Source organism: Rissa tridactyla, chromosome 5, assembly GCF_028500815.1.
Source record: "Rissa tridactyla isolate bRisTri1 chromosome 5, bRisTri1.patW.cur.20221130, whole genome shotgun sequence".
Lineage (NCBI taxonomy): Eukaryota > Metazoa > Chordata > Aves > Charadriiformes > Laridae > Rissa > Rissa tridactyla.
This window is the reverse complement of record NC_071470.1, coordinates 27,719,002-27,737,139: the sequence shown is the minus strand read 5'-3', so window position 1 is coordinate 27,737,139 and position 18,138 is coordinate 27,719,002. Positions and strand designations below refer to the sequence as shown.

General features: G+C 40.9%; 1 protein-coding gene across 1 annotated transcript in view; it reads right to left on the bottom strand.

Annotated features, from left to right (window-relative positions):
• The window catches only part of STK32B (serine/threonine kinase 32B), a 171,638-nt gene that overhangs the window by 41,109 nt on the left and 112,391 nt on the right, over nt 1-18,138 (bottom strand). Inside the window, exons 5-6 of the mRNA XM_054203020.1 lie at nt 13,445-13,482; nt 4,247-4,336 (exon numbers count right to left, since the gene is read on the bottom strand). Of these exons, the coding sequence (XP_054058995.1) occupies nt 4,247-4,336; nt 13,445-13,482 (128 nt within the window). The remainder of the gene's footprint in view (nt 1-4,246; nt 4,337-13,444; nt 13,483-18,138) is intronic.

The following is an 18,138-nucleotide window of genomic DNA, read 5'->3' as shown; positions in this document are numbered from 1 at the left end:
TTCCTGGATATCAGTTTTACGGAGTCAAGCTGCACGGGAGCAAATCGCTCCCTAGCAATTTCTCAGCCTGTTTCAATCAGATTTCAAATAGGAATGCAGGCTTTAGAGATAACATTTTTCTGTTTATTTCCTTAAATTGGCCATAGGAAGAAGTGAGAAATCCTATAAGTACTTCTACTAAGGCAAAGGCTGGAGAGTGCCCTCATATCTGATTAAACATGACAGGATCCACATGGGAGCAAGCCTTTATAAACCTCTAAGAGGTGGGGGAAAAAAGCTTTCATCACATCTCATACCTTCATCATCATGGGAACCAGCACAGTGTAAAGTGTGTTCTTACAGGAACCACTAGGATCCCTTGGTTTTGGTGCTCAGCAAGTGCTTTGCTTGAAGGTGATTTTGTCTTATTACACTGAGGTTAGTGTGCAGTTTAAATTCCTGGTAATGAAAGCTTACAAGGGACCACAGAGCCAACCTCACCAAGTGTTTTTTTCTATTTCTCTCATTGTCCAAATAGCTCAGGCGAAGCCACGTGGAAAGTCTTTGATACAGCCTTAAAGCCAGAAGTCATATGGACTCAACTATCGGGAGCGAACACAGAACTTTCCTAGTTTGAGCACTGTAATTGAAAAGTCTTTGTAGCATTTCATTAAAGCGATGATTCTTCACAAAATTAAAGGTGTAAACAAAAAGAGGAAAGGAAGTGAAGTCAATGCACTTAGAGGAAAAAGCAGCACCGATGAGTGTCTGGCCATATCTGTCAAACTCTTAGTATTTGAAGTTTGCTAAAGCTTTGATACCCGAGCTATGCCACAGAGACTCCTCACCCATCACTTTTCACCTGAAACAGAGGATTTTTACAGCTTTAAAAGCTTTCCTCACTTCTTACAGCTCCAAATAAATGCAAGGATGACTCTTATGACTTTGAGTAGAGAAGATTGCACTTGTGGCTTTTGCAGTATTTTTTGCATTTCCAAGAGATGAGAAAGTAAGCTGGTGGATGGAGCCGTAGTCTCTTCACAAAAGGAAAGAGAGCAGTTTTCTTGTACTGTTTCTTCTTATTGTGAGATTGTTGGGTATGGGGGAGACCTGATGCGTGGGGAAGAGGGTTCAGGGGCAGAATGGCTCCTCGAGCCGAGGTGAACCCAGACAACCGTCTGTTGGTGTGCAAAGGTAAAATCTTGTCCCCATCTTCCACTGACTCCAGGTCTAGTGTTTATCTCCTTCCTTGGGTCAGCTTGGTCTCTCACAGGAACCCTCCAGGAGCTTGCTTAGCTCCCCGGGAAGGCAAAGAGGCTCAGCTGTCTATGGCATTCCTGACTTAGGTCAGAGGAACGATTTGCCATGATGTTAAGCTGAGAAGTGATTACAAAACAATAAGGCTATAAGGACATAATCTATGCTGAAGATTAGTATTTTCCTACTAAATACAAGGACTCCAGAATTTTCTAGTAAATGGAGAATGTCATGGAAAGGGACATAAGCAGAGTTCAGGCAGAATGGACTGGGCTTTAGCATCTCTGCATTGAACAGATGAAGAATAAATAGAAGTTTTCTAAGATGAATCTCAGCAATTCCTTCCTTGTCCCATCTCCTGGCAAATGCCAACTACACAAAGAACAAGTTACTCCTCCTCCTTGGAGTGCGGGTGGAGGGTAGACATTCCAAAAGGACAGGGCCATTTTTCATAATTTTATCCTTAAAATACAAAATCACAGTACCTGGCACTTGCTACAGATTTTTGAGCTTTCTGTTATTAAAAGCCAGTTTTTTTCTTGTGAGAAAAGCCTGCCAACAGAGACCACCAATGAACTAAGAAAGTGGCGATCCACCTATGTGTGCAGATGGACACTAAGTTTCCTGTTAACTCTCAGCAAAATTTTTGAAGAATACTCACATACATTTTTGTACCGCTGTTTTAACTAATCTGCTTCTGGTCATTAGCTGCCAGATGATCTCTTCATTACACACATTCAGACTATGACAGACAGATGCTAAAATGCTAACTGACCCCTAAGCAAGTACTCAGCTTTTTTCTGCTTTCATAATAATTAGGCTTTCTAATGTAAAACTGTGCAACCACTTCAAGATTAAAAATGTAAGGCCATCAAAACAGTCATTTAATTTACTACCAAATTAAATCTCAGAAAAGACTCTATTGTTATGTCTGCTGTCATCATCACATTTAAATATGGAAAACGCCTAGTCTGAATTTTTTTTGAGCTCCTGCAAAATGACTACTCTTCAAGGGTATTTTTGAATAATCTGTGTAATAAGAATTTGCACACCTAATGACAATGGCTGTTGGAAGATTGTAGGCAGCTATTTAAGCAGAATGTGTGAGCTCAGAGAAATATGTTTTTCAAAGAAATGCAAAACTACCATATCAAAAATGCTGGAGTCTTTTAACATTTCAGTCATCATGTATGTAAAGGCACTTCTGCGAGTGTAATTAGGTTTACATGTCAGTTGTACAGCTATTTATCTCTGGGTGCTGGGAGAGGCGTCAGATTACTTCTGGAGAAAAAATACTTTTTCCTTCAGTTTTTGTTGGCTTGGTTTGGTTTTTTTCATAAAAAAACCCCCACCACATTGGCAAAAATGCTCAAGCAAGTTCTTTTTAAACTATAGCTGTTGGTGTAAGTGAGGTTGCAGCATCCTTCCCCTCTCTTTTCACTACTAATGAACAGGGAACCTGTGCCAGCCCTGAGGGGAAGTCCAGTACCCAGACTCCTAGTGCTCTATATCCCATGTCTGTGTGGTGTTGGCCATCTCATCTAAGTAGAGGCACTGAATTAGACACTCCGCTAGAGCTAACTGATACCAAACACTAAGAAAATTTTCATCTAAAACTTCATTCCTCTGCATAACTTAAATGCTTGAGTCAGGACTACATAAAATGTTTCTTGGTCTGTTTTTAGTAGATTTATAAGAGTAAGTTAACCAGCGTCAGGTCGGTGCGCTGGTGACGATCCCCGGTGGCACAGTGTGGCTGCACACATGTTATTGTATCCTATTAACCACCGAAACAGGACAGCTATGCCCAAGCTGCTCAGCGTAAATAGACTCCAGCCCCTGCTAACTCCCTGGGAATTATTTTGGAGAGCGGTAGTTGATTCATGCCAAAACAACACCGTATCTGAAAATATGACTGCTCTGGTGCCTGGGACTGCTCTGACACAGTCTCACAGCGGGTGCAGAGCACCCTGCAGACACCTGCCCACTTCATCCTCAGGTTCGTACAGTGCTCTTTGTGCTGTGAAAAACCTGTTAATTCCTATTTCTTGGGCAAATGCTTTGCTCTTATGCTAATATGCAGAATTGTGGTAACACAGTGGCCTTTGGTTCTCTGAATGACATTTTCAGAATATGGTAATTTACCAGTATTTTACCGGTACATGAGGGTTAGATGTGCTCTGAACATGCCTGCTAGAGAACCTCTCTTGGAGACATACGTATCTCTTAGTCTGGTTCCCAGAACCCAAATAAGTTTAAACTATTCATCTCCACAGGCAATGACAATTATGTACACAGGCAGCATTAAAACAGCAGATGTGTAGGAAGCCACAAATAGGACAAATCATGGAAGCTAGGCTAACTTTGGTGGGACAAATAACCTTCAGGAGATGCCTTCTGTCCTTCAGCTCCAGGGGAAGTTTGAATTATTAGCTTAGCCAAGATGCTTAACATTTAGACACGTGAGGACTGGTGAACTGAATTTTACTCTCCCAGCCTTCAATCTATCTATGCATTTAAATTACATGATTAAAACATATAAAATGCCCCTAAAAGCCATAGGGCAAGCACTTAAGGGGTTAGTTACATAGGACTCTAACAGACACATTTTTGAGGAACTCAGCATAGCAAAGCAATTAAAGATGTGCCTAGATACTTTTAAACTCTACTTTACATGATCTCTGCTAGATCATAGCCACAGTGGTGCAAATATAACCATACGTTCTTGTCTCCAGCTGTGGGGATTTGCAGGAAGTAACCCACTTGATACTCTCCTGAGTTTACTTCACAAAACTGAACAGAATCTGACTAAAAGCAGCGCACAGACCAAGCTCATGCCCAATCCCTTCATTCTCCAATGTTTTCCATTGCTAACATATATACATTGTCAAAAAAAGAAGTTGATCGCATTTATTGTATGCTTTTACAACTTAAAATCCTTTTAATATACCATTTGTCAACATTAGTGTGTGTTTTTTCTTACATTTTTAAAACGGTCTTGAAAACTTACCCATATAGGGTTTTGTGCCAGCCATAGAAGAAGCTTTTTCTGAGCCTTTCACTATGGTTGCTATGTTAAAGTCAGTGATATGAACATGTCCTGCAATTACACAAAGTAAAAACAGAAGTTAAAATAGCACATCATACAAATATTTCTTCCTTTGTTTAACATTTAACTAATAATGGAAAGAAATTAAATTGGAAAGATTTGTACCAATTCATGGAAACTCACTATTAAGTGTTTGTCATTACTAGAAGAATCATATTGGCAGCAACATGATGGAATACTTTTCCTGAATGGTTGTGTCCGCTATCTGCTCAAAGTGCAGAACCTTTTAGGCTGGTCAACCTTGAACCTCCTCCTGCTGTGAATGTTAGGGATAGGAAATGGATAGTAACAGGAGCAGTGCTGAATTTTGTGAAGTTGTGTGTGAAATCTACCTCTCCTGATCTCCAACTAGAGCCACCTCTCACACTCTCAGGTAGTCGTGACGCCTGTCTGCTGCCGCATCCACTTCAGGTTTCCATCAGCCTGGCTCTTTCTGAGTCTCCTCAGGGCAAAAAGGGAGCCGAGAAGAAAAAGGGTATTTCTGTTGTACGATAACTATAAAATTAGGTCCATGGTAGCAGAGGAGCGTGTACGTAACAGTGGCAGGTCCCAAATGATCACTCATTTGACAGCAGGTTGCAGGATGAAAGATAAGTGACACAAGTCAGGCCGCGGACAGCTGATTTAAACTGAACTAATCAGGCTGGATGGCCCAAACCTGCTGTCATTACTTTTTTTCCTGGGGTGGTTTACAACGAGCACAGTTTAAATTGCTCCAGCACAGCAAAGCAATAGCTGTTAATCCTGGCTTGCCGTGGGCAGGTAAACTGAATTTAAATCCAGCCTGAAAATGTACCTGCAGACTTTTAATTTGATAAGGCTGCTCTTGGATTTTGCATCTTCCACTTACCGACTAGTTTTACACTGTGGAGCGATGCAGATATTGTGCTCTCTGTGATTACATCCGGCAGTGCCATTGTGGAGGACAGAGCACAGGGAAAGCTACTCCCTTCCCCAGCTAAGCCCTGCACTCACACCAGGATTAATACATCATCTCTTGGACTAGACTCCTGAGTGACAGGTTCCTGTGATTTTTATTTATTATTTTTTTATCAAGATCTCAAGCTCATTGAAGCCACAGAACGGAGCGGGCTTTAGGCATGATACAGTTATTAAGCGAGGGTGGTTGTTATCATGTTTGCTGCCAAAGATGAAGAGTGTAACAAATGACTGATGTTGAATGTTACGGCAGTGCCCGACTGAGGAACAGCAGTCCTAACAAAAGATTATGCTGCTCCAACAGTCTAACCTAGACCCTGCTTGAAGTCCGCAGGAAATTTGTCTGCCAACCTCTAAGAAGTCTGCAGCCACGCATGTGTGAACTGAAATTCTCAGAGTCCCCTAATTTGGCCAGATCAGAGCTGGTTTTGAAGGGGAAAAGGAAGAAGGCACATCCCACTGCTAAACTTAACACTATTTCTCCAAATGTAGAAGCTTAAAGCTATTTCTCCAACACAGTAGCAGTTTTCGGCGAAATGGTTTGCATGCTTTCTGCCTTTTTCTCCAAAACTGCTTACATTTTATTGACATTTTATTTCCTCCCAAGACACCCAGCCCAGGAAGACATCTGCACATGGCAGACAAAATCTGTGAGCAGACGAAAGCGATTGCTTTGTAAGGGGTGGGAAGTGTTAGGCTGCCATAACAAGAATTAGTGTTCACAGCCCAGCTTGACATCAGATTTTAAGGTGGCATTCCTCCTTCCCGGTGGCCAGAGGTAATGGTTGGTGAGCAGCAAGTTTGCAGTTTATTTCCGCAATAGCAAAACACCACGGCAGAAGGCTTCTTGAAAAAGATAATTGAACCACATACAGCCACCTCATGGCAGTAGTTTCAAGCAATTCTGTGTGTGCCATAGAATGAAAAGCTGCAAGGAACACGGTAGACTAATACTTCCTCTTTTTTTGACAGATAAATATAAAGTTCTGTCATTTAAATGACAGCATTGTAAGTGACGCTCCCTATTAGAGTGCCAGCATGATAGCCTGTTGCAAAACACCTATCGCATAATATCCATTCAGACTGATCCAAACAGTTGATTTGCAATGAAAATTGCCTCTCCTGCCGTGCATTGTTTTCTCTGCCTTTTATTAGATTTCTTCTCATTTAACAAAACCAAAATAGCACACGTGAAGTGTTGTGTGCACTGGTTGACGGGTTTTGTTAAAAATGCCTTTCTGCAAGGTAAGGGATGGATTGGAAAGGTAGATTCAGCATAGCTCCTCCACATCCCGCTGCCAACACGGCAGCGATGCTCAGCTCCTGTGCCTGTAGCAGGGCACAGCAGAGCCGTGTCTGTACCGCTGGAAAAACTCCACCTTTGCTCTACGCCGTCGCATGGACACCTCACAGCCCATGGGCTGCCTGCAGGGAGCCTTTGCCTGTTGCTTAGAGGGCTGCTAATTGGCTATGGAGGGAAAGCAAGGTGTCCCGTAGGCCGGCGGGTGGCTGTGGTGCCGCAGGGACTGCGAATGGTGCCTGGTGGGAGGTGGGGGCATGGAGAGAGGCTGCGTCTGGGACTGAATCAGAGCAGGGGGTGGTGGAACATGAACCCCCTGTGCCTGTGGAGGAGGGCTGGAGGGATGTCGAGGCAGAGCTCTGCCTGCCTGCACACACCACTCAACGGTTTCAACTCTTTTAAGTCCAGTGACTTGTATTTTTTAATTATTTTTTTAAGTTTTTAATTCCTGGTATGAATATTTCAAGGGATAGTTAGACCCCAATTTTCTACAGGAGCCTTTCTAAGCAGCCTCTATGACATTTTTTTACTGCAACTGTTGCATATAGGAAAAAGAAGGGTTGCTGTTGCTGCAGTAAATATGCTGGGATACTAGCTACTTCATACCGTTTCCAAAATTTTGATTCAAGGGGACATTTTCCCATCTTCACACCTTGTGCTTGATCTCTCTTTATGGATATTACTGTGAACAACTAAATGTCAAAACGAAGTCTGTACCCTGGCTCCCTTCTCAGGTATCTGGTACAATATCGAAGTAAGCGGTATGTCAGTGCCACCTGGGTTTACCTTTTAAGAGCTGTGAAGCAGAGCAGTGCACAACAGGTTCAGCAGTACCTGAATAGATTCAAATATCACAGGGAAAGAGCTCAGTGCTTAATCCCCACGGCTGCATGACCCCATATGGTCATAAGATGATGGTGGAGAGAAGGGAAGTAAAGGCAAACGACTGCATTCGTCTGGCTCGCTGCAGAGTGGGTTTTTCAAATCATCCCAGACTGCCCAGATTTCTCATACATCAACATGTACATTGCAAGCAGACAGTATCTCAGTGGAAATTGTTTCAAAAATTCCATTCCTCTAGTCAGCTTCCAGTTAAGGCTTTAACAGGGAAAATTTGTAAGTTAACACCTGGAGCACAGTGTATGACTTTGAGAAGCTTTATGCCTGCGCTTCAGAAGTGCTCTGCAGCTTTTCTGCCTCACTTTTCCAAATGGCCTGAAATCTCAGTATCTGAGGTAAACAGCAAATGATCTTTACTTGGACTTATTATTTCATTTTTGAACAAATCATAACGACAATTAAAACAAGTCCTGAAAGGTGCCTGGGACTGGCTGACTAATGTTTAGCAGAGGAAAATGTACACGACTTCAAACCTCATTGAATTTCTCAGCGTCTGAAGCCAAAGGGGTGAATGTGAGGGCAGAGAGAAAAAATACCAGACTGGAGTTAATGCCACCGACTCAGCATGCATCAGAGTTGATGGGAAATCTCAACCCAGTAACATTTTGCAGCAAATTCAGATCTGGTTTGCCCTCAGAAGGTCAAACCCTATGAACAATTTAAAAAGCTTCTCTCTGGGTTCATCTGTACTATGTACAGGAGCGTAAGCTCATATCCACGTGAACTTGGCATGTCTTGGCAGTCTGCCACTGGTCTTTGGGGAGATTATTAGAAACCTCATTGTACCGCTAGAGATGGGTTCCGCGAAGCTGTGCGTTTCAAAAGGGTAGGCCGTTTAATGGCCTACGTGTAGGCATGTGAAAGTTTCAAGTATATTTTTAAAGTGTAGATAGCTTCAGGTGGGTGAATTGTGCTGAGGACATTCATCTTGTTAATCAGCGTTGGAAGGTTAAATGAGATACATTCCCTGAAAATTGGGTGTGGGTATGATAAGGACCAGCCCTAGTGCAGACACACCAGGCACATCTTTAGTGGAAGATTTCTGTCTCTTAGACATCACTATACAGTAATAATGTTGCCAGTTCTGCTGTTCAGAAGATAATATCGGGGTTCAAAATACTGAATTTATGGGTGGTTTTTTTCATCCTATTTATGGTTTTAAGATCAAGATTGCTCATTGGCTGCATCTTTCAATTTTGCGGTTAGCTCTCAAATGAGAGATGAGATTCTCATGTAATCAAGGAAATAGAGTTTTTAGAAAAACTTTGATGACCATAAAACAATATAATAATATAAAATACAAGGCACATATGAACGTCAGCTTAAATCTGCCTTGTTCTCTCATCAGAGAAATGATTATTGAGTAAAATTATCACTAACAGATGCAAAAATCAAGTCTAAAAAAACCCCAAACCTAATAAAATAGTATTAGTCCTGTTAAGCCTGAGAGTGAAATATTAGGTCTGTGATTTCAATATGGAGAACCACCAGGAAACAGTTCCAAGGCTAGAATTAGGAGCCATTCAGTGCAATTAGCAGGTAGCACCTTCAAAATGAAAAAAACAGGCAGTAAGAACAGTAAACACATGTTCACTGTTTAAGCTAAGGACCTCTTTGCCACAAGATGTTAAGGATGCTAAAAGTTCCCTCCACTCAAGGGAGCACCAGAAAATATGATGGAAAAGACCACTGAAAGTTATTAAACGTGTGGAAACCATATCCAGCTCAGGAAACGCCTCAGTTGCAAAAGGCTGGAGGCTGGGTGAGTACATGGGGGAAGCACCACAAAAACTTGCTCGTTTTATATCCTGCTCTGTCATTCACTTTTTGGAGACTCTTGGAGATAAGAAACTCAATTAGATGGGTCTTTGATCCAATATGGTTGCTCCTCTGCTCTTAAGCTGAAAGCCTGCATATCTGTAACACTATCTATGTCAAGAGAGGGGGGCAAAAGGACGAGAGCAGTGCCCTGTTAAGGAAAAATTAAAAATGCTGAGGCTCTTTAGCTGATGGGAGAGTGCTGAAGGAGTTTTTGAATATCATGCAGATTGTGGTTGTAAGCTATTATTTGCCAAATCCTGCAATTCTAGAAGCAGATGATGTTTTCTTGAAAGAAGAATGTTTTGAAACATACAAAAAATCACTTTTCTTTCATGAAGGATGGTGAACTTGCTCCAGGAGGTTGTAGAGGCCAATATCAGCAGCAGCTTCAAAGAAGCAGTAGACAAACTCATTAACAAAGATTCATCCAGATTCTAAAGGGAATATACAGAGATACTCTAATATCCTAGTACAAAAATTGTGGGTTACAGGAAGCACTGAAGCATTTGATGACCAAGTGGCAAGGGGCACACTCCATGAGTCTCCTCTACAGACAGAATACCAGCCAAGGTCTTGGGTCTGACCCAGGAGGGAGTTCTTCCTCGGTAAACCAAGCAGGGACCTTGCTGAGTCTTATGAAATGAGGTCCTGAAGAACTTGCCTGAGAGGAAATCAAACCCTTGCAAATTTCCTGTAAACAGAGGGTAACAATGGTGTGGTCACTCTGCACAGCGCAAAACCTGGATGCCAAAGTAGAGCCTTATAATTTCTGCAGAATGACCAGAAATGTTAATATCAGCGGTGCTGCCAAAGAGCTATAGAAATGATGGTCTCATCTCTGAAAAAAGGCAATGTGCTCATCTGTTTGCCGCTGCTTGTTTTTCTGCATTTTAGGCATTCCACATCTCTTTAGACATCATAGACAATAGATCATGGAAATATGTAAAGACATCTTTAATTTCTTTCATATTTCAGAAAAAATATACATGGACTAGACTCGCCAGCTTTCAGTTCTAAATGCTGTCTTTTCACTTATATTGTTCTAAGCCATTAAAACGAAAGGAATAGCAGAGGAAGCAGAATACTGTTATTAAGAGAATTCTATAATGCTTTTCTCTGTACAATACAATAATAATAACTCTCCTGAACCATCAGGTAGTCCCTTCAGCTATCGCTGGAATAATTGTGTTTCAGATGCATGTTAGCAGAAGAGAGAACTACTACTAAATTTAGAGATTAGTGTTATAAAAGGAAGAGCTTTCTGGGAAAGCTGAGAAGGAAATGTAACAAAAGAGCTTTATGGACAGCATTAATTTCCTTAGAGGGGTCTGATTCCAGTTCAGAGAGTGAAGCCTGAAACCATCCCTAGTTTCTCTCCTCACAGGAGAACTCCTCTATGGGATGGAGAATCTCTCCAGGAGACCAGACAATCATCTTCTGCTAGAGGCTGAACACTATTTTAAGCAGCTGATTGCCCCGTTCTCATGTAGCATTATACTTCTCGTGATCATCTAACATTTATTCCCACTGATGCATCAGAACCTGTGCTCAGCAGTGTTGAGATGTGGCTTTGCCAAAAAGTATATCGGAAAATTCAGGCTGCCTCTGCCAGAATCGTTCTGAATATGTTGTATACATTTTTGTGGGTTTTTTTCTTTGTAAATTAGATTGGTCATTTTTAATGGGTTAAGAAAAATCTCCTGTTTTCACTACTTCTGTATTCCTGCGGTAAGTTCCTTAAGCCATACAGATAGATTGTAGTGAAATTAGTTTTAGTGAAGAGGAATATCTATAATCTTGGTACACATTATGAAAATCAGTCATTTTAACTTCTTGAAGATGTAAGGCACCGTGAATGGTGTAACACTACACTTTGACTTCAGCCAAAGGAGGTTTCTTCAGTGAGGCCAAAGAAATCTAACTCACTGCGACAAACTCTCGGTCCTGAAAGTTGTGCATATCCAATTCCATAATACTTTCTGAAAGCACAGTTTGTTTAATGAACTGTAAGAAAGACCTAGGGGTAAAGTCAAACGTATAGGAAACTGTTGTGCCATCTTAGAGGCCACAGGCTGAAATAAAGTTCCTTCCTGTGCACCTGGTTAGACTCATATTAGGTGAATTTGTTACGCTTCCTCTACAGCCTAGCTTATTTATAGTGCATATATTCAGCCCATTTTTCCCTTAAGTGAAATCTGATGATTCCCTAAAAATAATGTTGCTGTATTGTGGCTTAGTCAAAGCTTTTATGGACTTCAAGGATAGCATTCATCTTGCAAAGCGTACACCTACAAGATGGATGGCTATATCTTTTCTCAAAACTTCCTAGGTATTAGTCACCGAAGAGAAACAGATACTAGTGTATAGTGCAGACATCCAAAATAGATCAGATGATCTAAAACATCTCTATGTCTTTCAGTTATGTGTAAAGGAAGCCTGATGAGGCTAAAGACGAGCACGGTACAGACACCTGTCCTACTGATGTCACCTCATTTAGTGAGTTGAAGTGTGTGGACCCTTATCTAGGTTGGGAGAATTACATCTCCCAACCACATAACAGGTCTGTGAGCCAAGGATCCATGAGCTAATTAATTCTGCTGACAAGGTCTATCTGCGAACCTGGAGAAGCAAGGTTGTTTCACCACTGGTCCGCAGGTGTGCTACGAGGGAGCAGTATTCTGCTGTTTTGCAGAAAAGGGACTATCCATCCCAAAATTTCTACGCTGGCTACAGATAATTTTGTTGCTGAACAGCTTATAATCATAAAAAAACCTTAATTTTGCAGCATATTGCTCACTCTGGTGTAGCTTCTTCTCTGCAATACTTGAGCCCCCGTAGGAAAGCTCTGGCAAGAGGCTGATTTTGTGCAGTAATTGGCCTTGATGAGGGGCAAGGAGAGATAAGGGCAACCGTACTTCAAAGGCTGTCAATCAGAGATTTAACACACATAGTCATTTCATGTTGCCTTTGACATCTTTAATTCACCTGGGACTTAAAGACAAGAGATTTCTATTTCATGCTTATTAGCTGATGTTAGTGTCTAGGGAACATTAACACTTATGGCTCTGAAACATTAAATTCCTGAAGTTCTAGATGGTTTAAAACTCCCACATTATTTATCTTTGTTGGCTTCCATATTCTCAGGGTCAAACTCCAGCTCTTCACAATGTTACCTGTTTAATCAACTTTAGCTTGTATACCCAGCAGCTCTGCAATGGATTTTGAAAGATAATGGTAAGGTTGGCATAATTTCAAGTTTCTATTTTCTCAAACATTAACTGTTTTTAATCAATTTCTAAGGTGAACAAAGCACACGACTTTCCCACAGTAGCAAACATGCATCTCCTTTTTCCATTTAGTCTTCCTCCTGTACTATTCCTGTTCTACCGGATTCAAAGTTAATGCCTTCTTTACCTGTATTTTCTCATGTTCTTCCTATGAATAGTTGCCAGAAGATGCACGAGGTTTTAGCAAAATAGTTCATAGACAGCAAATATGTGTAAAATTTAAGTTTAAAGAAATCAGCTGTTGTTTTTTTTCATACCATGCCTTTTTTGTTTGAGATCATGGAAATAGTACTGAAAGTTCAAAGCTGATCATGTTGTCCTTTTTATGTTGTTTAAGCCAGAACTGCATGTAGAGCCGCAAAAATTTTGCAGACTTAGAGGCAAATTTCCAAATTCCATATCTAAATTTAGGAAAGTAATTTGAAAGTAATTTCAGATACCTACATGAGAAATAATTTGCTATATGAAATTTCTTAGCCATTCAGAAGAGAAAATAAGTGCTTGGTACTCTTCTACTGATAGGCCCCTAAAAAAGGATTATGGCAATTCACTGTAATCCTGTTAATAAAATATTAACTTCTTTTTACCAGGTGTCCCTGGTGATCTCAATTTCTATTAAATTCCTTCTTCAAGTCTTGCAAGTGTCAGATCAGAATTTTTTTTTTTTTTTTTTTTTACAATAGGAGGGGGAATTACAAAATCCACAGGGTGGACAGAGGGACTTTGCAGAGAAAGTCCAGATTTAGCTAGGAATCCAACATCTGAGGCTGATTTACAAAGCATGTCATGAGTATGTCACTGAGCTCTCAAGAATTAGAGATGTCTGAGAGAAAGCGGTCAATATTCACTTACCATGCTCATCCAGTAGTATGTTGTCAGGTTTGATGTCCCTGTGAAATAAGGAAAAGAATGCATTACATTTCATACCCAAAGAAAACCCGCAATTTCAAAGTTTTCCCCATCTGGGTATGAGGGCCAAGTCACTTAAATCATTACAAAATCAATGAAAACCATATCATACATAAAGGCAAATGATTTTTATCTATATCTTTTTACTCCCCTGAGAAAACATGCATACTAAAGAGGGTCTCTAGGTTTCCATTTCATGTGGTTTTGTTTTCATGTGGTTAGCATTGACATGGATTTGCGTTTCAAGATTGTGCACTTTATTCTTTATAGCAGCAGGAACAAGATGGAAGATTTGCATCAAGGAGGTGCCTGATTGCCTCAGGGACTCTACATTTGACAGACCCAAGAAATCATTTAATTGGAAACATCGGTGGTTCTACCCTTTCTGCCAGACCCGGCTAATCTGCCATGCTCACGTGCATGATCGCTTACTTATTGTAGAGTCCTGCTAGCTATCTTCTGCTAATTGGGTAAGTCTAGCAGCTCTCCGTTTAGTCCCTGGATCCCCACTTGGCTGTCTGTAATGGCAGGTACTATGCTGGAGAAAGGAGCAGGTCAAAGGGAGGATGGAGATTATGATGTGCTGAAGCATCAGCTCAACTCTGCTGTTCTTGGCACAAGGGAACACCATTGCTCTAGAGAGCTGCACTTTCAGGATCATTTTCTGTTGACCTACGTTCATGCTGCTGTCCGGAGAGATGGAGACAGCTTTTCCCCACCATTGTTAGGCATTCCCACCCTCTTTCTTGGTCCAGCATCATTGCTCATGGTGTGGACCTGTTCTGGGGGAAAATCATCTCTTCCCTTTGCCAGGTGGGATGGGTGCCTGGTTTGGCTCACCCTGGGGCTTGGTGGGTGCGATGCGGCAGTGTTGTGCGGCACTGCCTTTTCACTGGCGGCTCGTGCTTCATGCAGTTTTGAAGCCGTGTTCTTGGCATGGCATTGCCGGTGTGGAAGATGCATCAGTCCACCTTGAGGAAAACATTTTCCCCTTGGGCTGAATTTTTCACTTATCTCAAAAGAAAAGGCACTGTAAACTGTCAAAACTGTCAACATGAGCTGTTGAATGAGGCTGCAAATGAACTCCAAACACTTCCACCCGTGTAATTTCTTTTAGCCAAGGGATAGCTTGATTATTCCAATTTAAACATTTCCTAGGACATCCTATCCTGACTGAAATACATATTAATACATACTTAAATTTTGCTAACAAGTTTTTTCCAGTGTGCCCATAAATGGAATAAAGAAAAAAGTGAAATGTTGCAAAAGGAGAATGTGGTATACCAGAAATTTTTTTTATTTATTTATTTTAATTAGAGAATGGTTTCTAAAGTAAACGTCATAGAGGAGTAAGACAGCAATAATATGTATATGGCTTGCATGATATGAGCTCAGTCATCACCCAAACTCCACATCTTTATTGACAAAAGAAGGAAGCTTACAGTTCTGAATTCCACGCTTTCTAGTCCTTTCTGAGAATCACATGCAATAGTGAAGTACACTAAGATTATGTTTACAATTTGTGTAGCAGCAGCTGGGGAAACATAGGATAAATAAGAAATTATTTTGAATCATTCCGTGTGCATTTGGAAATAATGTAGGATGTGTATGTCTCCATGTAAGGGAAAGGACCCCATGATGAATTACCATCTGGAATGGAAATTTAAAATTATACCCATATTTCAGTATGAAATATTGTATTTCTTCTGCACAATTTACAGGCTACCTGTGATTGCCTGATTCAACAGCAGTTCTAGTTACATGTGTACTATAAAGGGAAATCTCTCCTAGAGCCCATGTCACCCACAAACCTCCAAATTCTGTCTTGTCTCTTTCCTCTCCCCTGTAGTCACTTTTCATATCATTAACTACATCAAAAACCTCTCCTCTCCCTGTTTTCGTATGGGTGAAGTTGTGAGTTGCAGGCAAAATGTAGGATTAAATATCTTTGCTTATATTATAAAACTTCTCTTTGGTTGAATTATCATAGGAAATTCTATGCATTTTTATAGGTAATGTTATATCTAATCTCTCGATTGATGAGATAGTTTTTGGAAGAGCTACTGTTCAGCTGGTATCAAATATATTTGCCATTAACAAAAAGACCTCTGGTTTTCAATAACTCTTTTCTGGAGCTGGAATTGTGATTTCTTGTTAAATAGTCTTTGTGGCTGACCCACAACTTGAAAATACAGCAATGACTTTCAATGGAAGTAAGGACATCATAGTTTTGACTGTTGAATTCAATATTTTAAACTTTGTCTTCACAGAATTTAACAAGAACAATCTGACACAGTTCTCACATGGGTAAAACGATTGGGGGTCACATCCAAGTATGTTAGGGCCTTTCTGTGGCTTCCTAAAATCAGTGATACATTCAACATCTCTCCGAACTGTTTTCCCTAGTTTAAGAAAACAAAATTTAAGAATTGGAATGGTACAATCATTAGTACTTCACTGAGAGTAAAACTGATCAAAAGGAGAAATTCAGCTTTATGAGCTACTGCCATGTGTATAACAATGCAGTACCCAGGGACTGCTCATTACAAGACTGTGCCTTTTCTATCTTTTTTTTTTTTTAAGAAGATGAGTTTAAATAATCTGAATATCTGCTATGGCATTGCACCATTAAATAGACTATACATTTTTATTACCACCAGAAAAGACACTGACAAATCCACTTGACAACTGTATGTATCATCAAATATATTTTTCATGCAGTTGCATCTGTAATGTTCAGAAAGTTGAGTGGTAAAATTAGATCTGTGCTTATCTCTCTGTGACTAATTCAGGCAGTGGCTGATACTTGATACAGATGCACACAGACCATAAAGCCTCTCCTACCTCAGGGATTTTCCCCGCTGTGGGCTCTGCCGACTTTGCTTGTTGTGCTGAGAGGCAGGACTGTAGCTGGGGGCAGGTACAACAGGGTGTATTGCCTTGCACAGAGCAGCCCAACCCCTCAGTCCCTGAGGCAACTTGATAGTCTCATGACCGTGCCTCAGAGTTCAAAAGAGGCTATTTTAAACTGCTATTACAGCCAGTAAAAGTCATGGGCTAACTTAAGCCAGAAGGTGAACAAGTAAGATGCTGCTGGTTTGGGATCACATGCCTGGAGATGTGCGTGATGCCTGGATTCACGTGGCAGGTGAGAAAGCAAAGCGCAAGGTCACGGTGAAGAGCGTGCCTTCCAGCAGCACTCTGTTATGTGGTTGTCCCCAGTTTACAGCGTGGCACTAAAAGCTCTCCTCTCCTTGCAGGAGGCAGCCTGTTGAAAGCTCCAAAGACTGCAGAGGAGTGAGGCCGCTGCTCTGCCCTTGCACTGACCGCTGCCTGCTGGGTACAGGGCAGGGAGGGTTCAACACAGTCATGGCAAAGACTTGGCAGGTGTAGGAGCATTGCAATTAAATTTACTGGATATATGCAGAATAGAGGGTTTCCGGCCTCTGTTGTACAAACCACAGCTAGTTCCTTTAAGTAAATACTCTAGTTAAATTCATGTAAATAGTAAAACCACTGTTTATGTAGGAAGGTGGATTTAAAAGATAAAAACTCTTTAGTTAAGCAGTTTAAATTCAAATGTGTTAAGTAAGTGAAATCCAGTTTTCACTAACTCATCAATTTTTCAGAAAACATTTTTCCCCTCAGCAAGCATGTTCAAACAACAGGGTGTGAAATTCAATGCCTTAACTTCAGGGTTTTCCTGTTATGCATATCCTTAGCTAAAAGAATAAATTGAAACACTCATTTCATAATCCAAGTATCTTCAACCAGCTCATAAGAGAAAATGAAGGACTTTCGCAAGGAACAAACTCACTCACAGTTTGGATTCAGAAGAGCCCTAGGCTGCCCTCTAACCATTCACCAAACAGTGACCAGCAGAGCTATGGCAGGGTCCTTGACACAGAGTTCATAAACACGACTTTCTCAGTCTGTACTGGGGCTACTCCAACTCTTTTCATACACAGAAAAATCAGAGCACCATAGAAATGGAAGCAGGGAAACCTTCAAAGTCTGCTCAGTGACAGGACCAGGCATAACTAATATAACAGCTGGCCCGAGTAACTCAGACATACAAACAAATGAGAAAAAAATTGGAAAAATCACAGTTTAATTGCCACTTGTTGATATTGCCTGTGAAACCATTTCTAGCTTTTTTCAATTGCCTTAGCTACAAATGTCAAACTACAGCTGCCTGAAGGATGAAAGTACAGTAAGAAGGTGCTGCATATAATTTCCAAGTAGGAAAGAATGATTAATAATCTATTTGTATCTTCTACAATATCTAGGTCAAGTGGGCATCCAATGCTTGAAGATATTCCCTCTGCATGGAGAAAAACCATGAGTGTGGCTTGACTCGTGTCACTGCATATGCCAGTCAGAGTCCCCTGAACTCCCTGGAAAGGCTCACAATAATTATAAAGGACTTAGATTCAAGTACCTGAAGTTTTCATTACTGCTTCCATCAATGTTTCTTTCTGGTGTTACTAAGTGGGGTAGAAGCAGATTTCTAAACTAAGAAGCTGAGAAGTTTTGCAGATTTTCAAGACCTGACTGGATAAACCCCAAGGAACCTGGTGTAATCTGAGTGCTTTGGGCAGAACATTGGACTAGAGGCCTCTGGAGGTCTCTTCCAG